Source organism: Mobula birostris, chromosome 4 (assembly GCF_030028105.1).
Source record: "Mobula birostris isolate sMobBir1 chromosome 4, sMobBir1.hap1, whole genome shotgun sequence".
NCBI lineage: Eukaryota > Metazoa > Chordata > Chondrichthyes > Myliobatiformes > Myliobatidae > Mobula > Mobula birostris.
In genome coordinates this window covers 208,119,986-208,131,576 of record NC_092373.1, presented here as the reverse complement: position 1 = coordinate 208,131,576, position 11,591 = coordinate 208,119,986, and the positions used below count along the sequence as shown (strand labels likewise).

The window sequence follows — 11,591 nt, the reverse complement described above, 5'->3', positions numbered from 1 at the left end:
GTCATTGCGTGTTTCCCTTTCAATGAGGCTTTTGTCACTGGTAATTGTTCAACTATTGTTGTGTGAAAGACCTGCTGAATTCATTTGTGTAGTTATCTCGGAAGTGGGCAGTGGTAAGCGTGACAAACCATCTGCATTGCCATGTTGCTTGGTCCCCTTGTGTTCAATGTCATACCTGTGACCTCTTAAGAAAAGAGACCATCGCTGCAGCCTTTGTGCTGTCATCACTGGAACACCTTTTCTTGGGTTGAAGATTGACACGAGAGGCTGACGGTCAGTCAACAGAGTAAACTTTCGGCCATACAGGTATTGACTAAATTACTTGAGTCCCCGCACGAGGCTTAGGGCCTCTCTGTCAATCTGTGCGTAGTTGCGTTCAGCTGAAGTTAGCGTTCTTGAGGCAAAGGCTATTGGTCTTTCTGAGCCACCTGGAAACTTGTGCGATAACACAGCTCCTATCCCATGGGGCGAGGCATCACAAGCCAGTCGAATAGGTAAGGAGGGGTCAAAATGCGCGAGCACCCCCTCTGAAGTTATGAGTCTTTTAGTTTCTTGAAATGCTTTCTCACAGCTCTCAGTCCATTTCCACTCTGTCTGTAATAGTGCATTTAGTGGGTTTAGGACTGTGGATAGGTTAGGCAAGAACTTGTGGTAATAGTTCACTAGACCAAGATATGCTCTCAGCTGAGACACATTTTCAGGTGGTGGTGCCTTAAGCATGTGACATGTGTAAGCCATCCTTGTTGATCACATGCCCACAGTATGAGATTTCCTTCTTGAAAATCACATTACTGTCGATTAGCTCTGAGCCCATTGTTATGTACCCCTAGGGTTCATATTTTCTGTGGACAGTCAGTTTAAAATGCCGGGAGAATGAGACTGACTTTTGGACACTGTTTGAGGGGGGGGAGAGAGAGAGAGTTATTTGATGGACAATAGATGTTATGGTTTCTCTGCAGCGTGTTTTGAATATACAAGGACACAGTTAGAGTCAAGATGGATTCGGTCAATGGAAGACACCAGCCAGTCGGTCGCTGGTTTAAACTTCCAGTAGCCAAAAAGGGGCGAGTTGAGATTGATCTTGAGTATTGATAAATGACTCTCACAAGTTATTCTGCAACTAGAACAAGATTGCAGGAAGAGAAGAGAGGAGAGATAGGTTTGAAACAAAAGAAACCTAGTGACAAAGAGATCACTGTTTGGACTCTCTCCAAGTAGCCCGTGAGGGTGAGTTTCTTTCCATTCAACTATGAAAGTGTGATTGTCACATAGTTAATCCACAGGAGTGGGTTCTCTGGTGAGGGGAAAACCTTTCTGAATATGTGTATTTACCCTTTGTCTGGGTGTGGTAGTTCACTGAAGAAAGGCACAACTGTGGCAAATCACTGTTGGAGTTATTTGTATGTCGTGGAACTGGATAAGTGGCGATCACGTTGTGTGTTTGGGATAACCATGTGGAATCTACCGCTGTGTCGACCCTTGCCTGACTGGTGGTTCCCTTGAAGAGGGTCCCCTTAGTGATAAGCTACTGTTGGTGACAATCCATATGTGGAAAGTCAGTCTCCCCTCTCCATAGCAGAGTGATCCCACCCCTGTCCACTATCACACCTCTAGCCACTCTCATACCTGTTCACTCTCCCAGCTCTCTCCACTCTCACACCCCCGTCCACTCTCACACCTCTGTCCGCTCTCACACCCCTGTCCGCTCTCACACCCCCATCCACTCACACACCCCCGTCAACTCTCACACCCACGTCAACTCTCACACCCCCGTCCACTCTCACACCTCTGTCCACTCTCACTCACTCCCCCATCACGCACACACCCCTGTCCACTCTCACACCCCCATCCACTCACACACCCCCGTCAACTCTCACACCCCCGTCCACTCTCACACCTCTGTCCACTCTCACACCCCCGTCCACTCTCACACCCCTGTCCACTCTCACTTACTCCCCCGTCAACTCTCACACCCCCGTCCACTCTCACAGCTCTCTCCACTCTCACACCCCTGTCCACTCTCACACCCCCATCCACTCTCACACCTCTGTCCACTCTCCCAGCTCTCTCCACTCTCCCACCTCTGTCCACTCTCACACCTCTGTCCACTCTCACAACCCCGTCCACTCTCACTCACTCCCCTGTCAACTCTCACACCCCCGTCCACTCTCACAGCTCTCTCCACTCTCACACCCCTGTCCACTCTCACACCCCCGTCCACTCTCACACCTCTGTCCACTCTCCCAGCTCTCTCCACTCTCCCACCTCTGTCCACTCTCACACCCATCCACTCTCACACCTGTCCACTCTCACACCCCCGTCCACTCACACCCCAGTCCACTCACACCCCCGTCCACTCACACCCCCGTCCAATCTCACACCCTCCCGTCCACTCTCACACCCGTCCACTCACACACCTCTGTCCACTCTCACACCTCTGTCCATTCTCCCAGCTCTCTCCACTCTCCCACCTCTGTCCACTCTCACACCTCTGTCCAATCTCACACCCCTGTCCACTCTCACACCCCCGTCCACTCTCACACCCCTGTCCACTCTCACTCACTCCCCCTTCAACTCTCACACCCCCGTCCACTCTCACAGCTCTCTCCACTCTCACGCCCCTGTCCACTCTCACACCCCCATCCACTCTCACACCTCTGTCCACTCTCCCAGCTCTCTCCACTCTCCCACCTCTGTCCACTCTCACACCTCTGTCCACTCTCACAACCCCGTCCACTCTCACTCACTCCCCCGTCAACTCTCACACCCCCGTCCACTCTCACAGCTCTCTCCACTCTCACACCCCTGTCCACTCTCACACCCCCATCCCCTCTCACACCTCTGTCCACTCTCCCAGCTCTCTCCACTCTCCCACCTCTGTCCACTCTCACACCTCTGTCCACTCTCACAACCCCGTCCACTCTCACTCACTCCCCCGTCAACTCTCACACCCCCGTCCACTCTCACAGCTCTCTCCACTCTCACACCCCTGTCCACTCTCACACCCCCGTCCACTCTCACACCTCTGTCCACTCTCCCAGCTCTCTCCACTCTCCCACCACTGTCCACTCTCACACCCGTCCACTCTCACACCTGTCCACTCTCACACCCCCGTCCACTCACACTCCAGTCCACTCACACCCCCGTCCAATCTCACACCCCCCCGTCCACTCTCACACCCGTCCACTCACACACCTCTGTCCACTCTCACACCTCTGTCCATTCTCCCAGCTCTCTCCACTCTCCCACCTCTGTCCACTCTCACACCTCTGTCCAATCTCACACCCCTGTCCACTCTCACACCCCTGTCCACTCTCACACCCCCGTCAACTCTCACACCCCCGTCCACTCTCACACCCCTGTCCACTCTCACTCACTCCCCCGTCAACTCTCACACCCCCGTCCACTCTCACAGCTCCCTCCACTCTCACGCCCCTGTCCACTTTCACACCCCCATCCACTCTCACACCTCTGTCCACTCTCCCAGCTCTCTCCACTCTCCCACCTCTATCCACTCTCACACCTCTGTCCACTCTCACAACCCCGTCCACTCTCACTCACTCCCCCGTCAACTCTCACACCCCCGTCCACTCTCACAGCTCTCTCCACTCTCACACCCCTGTCCACTCTCACACCCCCGTCCACTCTCACACCTCTGTCTACTCTCCCAGCTCTCTCCACTCTCCCACCTCTGTCCACTCTCACACCTCTGTCCATTCTCCCAGCTCTCTCCACTCTCCCACCTCTGTCCACTCTCACACCTCTGTCCAATCTCACAACCCTGTCCACTCTCACACCTCTAGCCACTCTCATACCTGTTCACTCTCCCAGCTCTCTCCACTCTCACACCCCCGTCCACTCTCACACCCCCGTCAACTCTCACACCTCCGTCCACTCTCACACCCCTGTCCACTCTCACTCACTCCCCCGTCACGCACACACCCCTGTCCACTCTCACAGCTCTCTCCACTTTCACACCCCTGTCCACTCTCACACCTCTGTCCACTCTCCCAGCTCTCTCCACTCTCCCACCACTCTCACACCCGTCCACTCTCACACCTGTCCACTCTCACACCCCCATCCACTCACACCCCAGTCCATTCACACCCCCGTCCAATCTCACACCCCCCCCCGTCCACTCACACACCTCTGTCCACTCTCACACCTCTGTCCATTCTCCCAGCTCTCTCCACTCTCCCACCTCTGTCCACTCTCACACCTCTGTCCAATCTTACACCCTTATCCACTCTCACACCCCATCTACTCTCACAGCTCTCTCCACTCTCACACCCCTGTCCACTCTCACACCCCGGTCCACTCTCACACCTCTGTCCACTCTCCCAGCTCTCTCCACTCTCCCACCTCTGTCCACTCTAACACCTCTGTCCATTCTCCCAGCTCTCTCCACTCTCCCACCTCTGTCCACTCTCACACCTCTGTCCACTCTCCCAGCTCTCTCCACTCTCCCACCTCTGTCCACTCTCACACCTCTGTCCATTCTCCCAGCTCTCTCCACTCTCACACCCCCGTCCACTCTCACACCCCCATCCACTCTCACACCCCCGTCAACTCTCACACCTCCGTCCACTCTCACACCCCTGTCCACTCTCACTCACTCCCCTGTCACGCACACACCCCTGTCCACTCTCACAGCTCTCTCCACTTTCACACCCCTGTCCACTCTCACACCCCCGTCCACTCTCACACCTCTGTCCACTCTCCCAGCTCTCTCCACTCTCCCACCTCTGTCCACTCTCACACCCGTCCACTCTCACACCTGTCCACTCTCACACCCCCGTCCACTCACACCCCAGTCCACTCACACCCCCGTCCACTCACAGCCCCGTCCAATCTCACACCCCCCCGTCCACTCTCACACCCGTCCACTCACACACCTCTGTCCACTCTCACACCTCTGTCCATTCTCCCAGCTCTCTCCACTCTCCCACCTCTGTCCACTCTCACACCTCTGTCCAATCTCACACCCTTATCCACTCTCACACCCCCATCCACTCTCACACCTCTGTCCACTCTCACACTCCCGTCCACTCTCAGACCTCTGGACAATCTCACACCTCTGTCCACTCTCCCCCCGTCCACTCTCACACCCGTCCACTCTCACACACCCATCCACTCACACCTCCGTCCACTCTCACACCCGTCCACTCACACACCTCTGTCCACTCTCACACCTCTGTCCACTCTCACACCTATGTCCACTCTCACACAATTATCCATTCTTTCTTCTCGTCTAATATTGGTGTATCTGTGCCCTTGTTATGCTCCTGTGACACTGTAATTTCCTTTGGGATCAATAAAGTTTCGAACTGACCATCTGTTCGGAGGGGTGAGCTGGAGTCGGTGAGGAGTGGAGAAGACAAGATGTTCAGGTTCCATCAGCAACTGGAGATGACTAGATAGAGAATCAGAATCAAATTTATTGTAAATGTTCTATGACACTGTGAAATGTGTTGTTGTGCACCAGTAGTGAAGTGCAATACACAAAATCTACTACAAATGAGAACTATACAGAATATATATATATATTTTTTTTAAATTAAATGTTCTGCAAAAAGAGTAGAAAAATACGTAATATTTATGGACCATTTATAAATCTGATGGCAGAAGAGAAGAAAATCCCCTCACACCTGGGAGTCAGTATCTCACTCATAGTGCTCAGTATCACAATCCTAGTATCAGTACCCCACTCCTGATGGTCAGTACCTCACCCCTGGTGGTCAGTAGCCCAGACTTGCAGGTCACTACCTCACTCCTGGGGGTCGGTACCTCACTCCTGGTGGTCAGTATCTCACTCCTGATAGATAGATAGATAAATAGATAGATAGATATACTTTATTGATCCCGAGGGAAATTGGGTTCCATTACAGCCGCACCAACCAAGAATAGAGCATTAAGTATTGCAATAGAAAAACCACAAACAATCAAACAACAAAATGCAAACTATGCCAGATGATGGACAGTACCCAACTCCTGGTGGTCAGTATCTCACTCCTGGTGGTCAGTACCCCACTCCTGGTGGCCAGTACCTCACTCCTGGGGCTCAATACCTCACTCCTGATGGTCAGTATCTCACTCGTGGGAGTCAGTATCTCACTACCAATGGTCAGGGGTGTATGGGGTGTCAGGGACGGGTAGCACCTCTGGTGGGGTAACATGTCACGTCCTTTTCAAGGCGGTTAGTCCACCTTTGGTCCCCACCTGGCACTCAGCTCTCACCTGTGGCTCCCCGTAGCTGTTTGCATGTGACAGCGGCCACACCCCGGGCAACGGCTTCGACAAGCCAGCTAAACCAGGTGAGGGTAGCCGACAGGTCTCAAACCCTCGGTGAGATAGGGAGTTGTCTATCCCAGCATGTGAAGACAGACTCCGGCGGATTGAGCGGACGAGACCAATGGAAGGTCCAACCGTCAAGAAGGCGGTCTCTGCAAGCGTCGTGGAACGTGTAGAGCAGGACAAGACACAGAAGACATCCTGGTCATCCACTGCGCCTAGTCCCATCTCCTGCCGTCTCGACTCTGTCTTGCCACTGGATCCAGATGGGAATGGGAAGAGAGAGTGAGACTGACGCCGCGCAACTCTCCCTCACTTAAATCCAAGTCACGCGCTAGTCACGACACCATCAATAATGGTGTCGAGGTCCTCATCGACGTTGACGATGGACGAACACACTAATGGTCAGATCTCACTCCTGGTGGTCAGTACCTCACTCCTGGTGGTCAGTACCCCACTCCTGGTGGTCAGTACCTCACACCTGATGGTCAGTATCTCACCCCTGTGGGTCAGTACCTCACTCCTGGGGCTCGATACCTCACTCCTGTGGGTCAGTATCTCACTCCTGATGGTCCGTACCTCACTCCTGATGGTCAGTACCTCACTCCTCGGGGTTGGTACCTCACTCCTGATGGTCAGTACCTCACTCCTGTGGGTCAGTATCTCACTCCTGATGGTCAGTATCTCACCCCTGGGGGTCAGTACCTCACTCCTGGGGGTCAGTATCTCACTCCTGGGGTTCGATACCTCACTCCTGACGGTCATTACCTCACTACTGGTGGTCAGTATCTCACTCCTGGTGGTCCGTACCTCACTCCAGGTGGTCAGTATCTCACTCCCGGTGGTCAGTACCTCACTCCCGATGGTCAGTACCTCACTCCCGATAGTCCGTACCTCACTCCCGGTGGTCAGTACCTCACTCCCGGTGGTCAGTATCTCACTCCTGGGGGTCAGTATCTCACTCCCGATGGTCAGTATCTCACTCCAGATGGTCCGTATCTCACTCCTGTGGGTCAGTACCTCACTCCTGGGGGTCAGTAACTCATTCCTGGTGGTCAGTATCTCACCCCTGATGGTCAGTACCTCACTCCTCGGGGTCAGTACCTCACTCCTGATGGTCGGTACCTCACTCCTGGGGGTCAGTACCTCACTCCTGATGGTCAGTATCTCACTCCTGATGGTCAGTACCTCACTCCTCGGGGTCAGTACCTCACTCCTAGGGGTCAGTACCTCACTCCTGATGGTCAGTACCTCACTCCTGGGGGTCAGAACCTCACTCCTGATGGTCAGTACCTCACTCCTGATGGTCAGTATCTCAGTCCTGATGGTCGGTATCTCACTCCCGGTGGTCAGTATCTCACTCCCGATGGTCCGTATCTCACTCCCGGTGGTCCGTATCTCACTCCCGGTGGTCAGTATCTCACTCCTGATGGTCGGTATCTCACTCCTGTCGGTCAGTACCTCACTCCTGGGGGTCAGTACCTCACTCCTGATGGTCAGTACCTCACTCCTGATGGTCAGTACCCCACTCCTGGTGGTCAGTACCTCACACCTGATGGTCAGTATCTCACCCCTGTGGGTCAGTACCTCACTCCTGGGGCTCGATACCTCACTCCTGTGGGTCAGTATCTCACTCCTGATGGTCAGTACCTCACTCCTCGGGGTCGGTACCTCACTCCTGATGGTCAGTACCTCACTCCTGTGGGTCAGTATCTCACTCCTGATGGTCAGTATCTCACCCCTGGGGGTCAGTACCTCACTCCTGGGGGTCAGTATCTCACTCCTGGGGTTCGATACCTCACTCCTGATGGTCAGTACCTCACTACTGGTGGTCAGTATCTCACTCCTGGTGGTCCGTACCTCACTCCAGGTGGTCAGTATCTCACTCCCGGTGGTCAGTACCTCACTCCCGATGGTCAGTACCTCACTCCCGATAGTCCATACCTCACTCCCGGTGGTCAGTACCTCACTCCCGGTGGTCAGTACCTCACTCCTAGGGGTCAGTACCTCACTCCTGATGGTCGGTACCTCACTCCTGGGGGTCAGTACCTCACTCCTGATGGTCAGTATCTCACTCCTGATGGTCAGTACCTCGCTCCTGGGGGTCAGTAACTCATTCCTGGGGGTCAGTATCTCACTCCTGATGGTCAGTACCTCACTCCTCGGGGTCAGTACCTCACTCCTGATGGTCAGTATCTCACTCCTGATGGTCAGTACCTCACTCCTGGGGGTCAGTAACTCATTCCTGGGGGTCAGTACCTCACTCCTGATGGTCAGTACCTCACTCCTGGGGGTCAGTACCTCACTCCTGATGGTCAGTACCTCACTCCTGATGGTCAGTATCTCACTCCTGATGGTCAGTACCTCACTCCTGGGGGTCAGTAACTCATTCCTGGGGGTCAGTACCTCACTCCTGATGGTCAGTACCTCACTCCTGGGGGTCAGTACCTCACTCCTGATGGTCAGTACCTCACTCCTGATGGTCAGTATCTCAGTCCCGATGGTCGGTATCTCACTCCCGGTGGTCAGTATCTCACTCCCGATGGTCCGTATCTCACTCCCGGTGGTCCGTATCTCACTCCTGATGGTCGGTATCTCACTCCTGTCGGTCAGTACCTCACTCCTGGGGGTCAGTACCTCACTCCTGATGGTCAGTATCTCACTCCTGATGGTCGGTGTCTCACTCCTGGGGGTCAGTACCTCACTCTTCGGGGTCAGTATCTCACCCCTGGGGGTCAGTACCTCACTCCCGATAGTCCGTACCTCACTCCCGGTGGTCAGTACCTCACTCCCGGTGGTCAGTATCTCACTCCTGGGGGTCAGTATCTCACTCCCGATGGTCAGTATCTCACTCCCAGTGGTCAGTATCTCACTCCCGGTGGTCAGTATCTCACTCCTGGGGGTCAGTATCTCACTCCCGATGGTCAGTATCTCACTCCCAGTGGTCAGTATCTCACTCCCGATGGTCTGTATCTCACTCCTGTGGGTCAGTACCTCACTCCTGGGGGTCAGTAACTCATTCCTGGGGGTCAGTATCTCACTCCTGATGGTCAGTACCTCACTCCTCGGGGTCAGTACCTCACTCCTAGGGGTCAGTACCTCACTCCTGATGGTCAGTACCTCACTCCTGGGGGTCAGTACCTCACTCCTGATGGTCAGTATCTCAGTCCTGATGGTCGGTATCTCACTCCCGGTGGTCAGTATCTCACTCCCGATGGTCCGTATCTCACTCCCGGTGGTCCGTATCTCACTCCCGGTGGTCAGTATCTCACTCCTGATGGTCGGTATCTCACTCCTGTCGGTCAGTACCTCACTCCTGGGGGTCAGTACCTCACTCCTGATGGTCAGTATCTCACTCCTGATGGTCGGTATCTCACTCCTGTCGGTCAGTACCTCACTCCTGGGGGTCAGTACCTCACTCCTGATGGTCAGTATCTCACTCCTGACGGTCAGTATCTCACTCCCGATGGTCAGTATCTCACTCCCGGTGGTCAGTATCTCACTCCTGTGGGTCAGTAACTCATTCCTGGGCGTCAGTAGCTGAGCTGATTATCTGGTTAGTGGGTGGGGTTGTGTCCAGAGATGGAGGGAAGGCCAGGTGCGGCTCGGAGCGTGGCCGGGGACGGGTGACGGGGAGCCCGGGGTCCGGCTATGGCGTGGACTGGGGACGGGGAACAGAGGGACCGGGGAGGGAAGGGGAGAGATCGGTATCCGGGAACGGAGGGCGGAGATGGAGGGGACAGAGACATGGTGGGAGGGGAGGGAGGAGAGTCCTTGCGGGAGCCGCGTCCGCGCCGAACGAGCGAAGGCTGCAGTAGCGGGGGGCGGGGAGACGGGGTTCTGGGCAGGACGGTGGGAGACGGAGGGGAGGAATAGAGGGGCGGGGCGGGCCGGGGCGGGACCGGGCCGGGCTGGGCCTGGCTTTGGGCTGCGGGCAGTGGCGGCGGTCGGGCGGCATGCAGCCGGACACCCAGCTGAACCCCGCCCTCATCACCCTGACTGTCGGACTCGGACTGGCGGCGGCGACCGGGCAGCCGGCAAATGGTAAGTGGACGCCGACACGGGGCCGGGCGGCCCTCCACCCCCGATCCCTCACTCCGCCCTTCTCTCCCGATCACTCACTCCATCCCTCATTCCTGATCCCTCACCCCTGACCCTTCACTCTGATCCCTCACTCCGCCCTCATTACTGATCCCTCACCCTGACCCCTTATGTCCGACCCCGGATTCCCGATCCCTCACTCTGACCCCTCATCCGATCCCTCACTCCACCCCTCACCTCGATCCCTCTCTCCACCCCTAACTCATGATCCATCACCCTGATCCCTCACTCTGCCCTTGACCCCAATCCTTCACCCCCGACCCCTCCTGATCCCTCACACCCAACCCCTCACTCCGCCCCTCACCCCCGACCCTTCGTACCTAATCCCTCACTCCCAACCCAACACCCTGATCCCTCAATCCAACCCCTCATTCTGGCCCCTCCTCCAATCCCTCACTCCATCCTTCATTCCTGATCTCTGGCTCTCAGCAAATCAACCAAGACCCCTGACCCCCAATTGCTCAACCCAATACACTCCCGAAACCCTCACCCCTGACCTCTCACTCAGGTTCCTCACCCCGACCCCTCACTCTAGCCTTCATCTGCGACTCCTCATCCCCGGCCAATCATCCCTAACCCCTGACCCCTGATCCATTGTCCCTAATACCTAACCGCTCAACTGCGAAACCCTCACCCCCAACACTTCACCCCGAACCCTCGTTCTGATCACCACGAACCTCTCACTCCGACCCTTCACCTCCAACCCCACACTCCGCTTCCTCACCCACAACCCCTCATCCCAAATCCAACATACCCAACCCATAATCCCCGATCTCTCACCCCTGACCCCTCGCCCCGATCTGATCCCTCACTCCGATCCCTCAATCTGACCCATTCCCCCGACCCCTCATCCTCGATCCCTCACTCCATTCTTCATCCCTGACATCTCGCCCTAGGCCAAACACCCCGACCCCTGATCCTTCAACCCCGATACCTGACCCCTTACACCTGAGCCTGACCCTGCACTCTGGCCTCTCACTCCCAATACCTCACCATGACCCCTCATCTGACCCCCTACTCCTCCCACCAACTCCTCACCCTGATCTCTCACCGCTGAACCCTCACCCCGACCTCTCACTCTGATCCTTCACCCTCAATCCCTCACTTCTGCCCCTCACCCTGACCCCTCATCCCTGATCATTCATCCCTGACCTCTCATACCAGGCCAATCACCCCTGACCCCTGTCCCCCGTTCCCTC

The 11,591-nt window shown here is 55.6% G+C and overlaps 1 protein-coding gene across 1 annotated transcript in view; it reads left to right on the top strand.

Moving 5' to 3' along the window:
- Positions 1 to 10,196: 10,196 nt before the first annotated feature.
- Positions 10,197 to 11,591, top strand: part of LOC140196915 (disintegrin and metalloproteinase domain-containing protein 33-like) — a 125,454-nt gene continuing 124,059 nt past the window's right edge. The window contains exon 1 of the mRNA XM_072256851.1: positions 10,197 to 10,335. Coding sequence (XP_072112952.1) covers positions 10,248 to 10,335 — 88 coding nt within the window. The 5' untranslated portion in view covers positions 10,197 to 10,247. The remainder of the gene's footprint in view (positions 10,336 to 11,591) is intronic.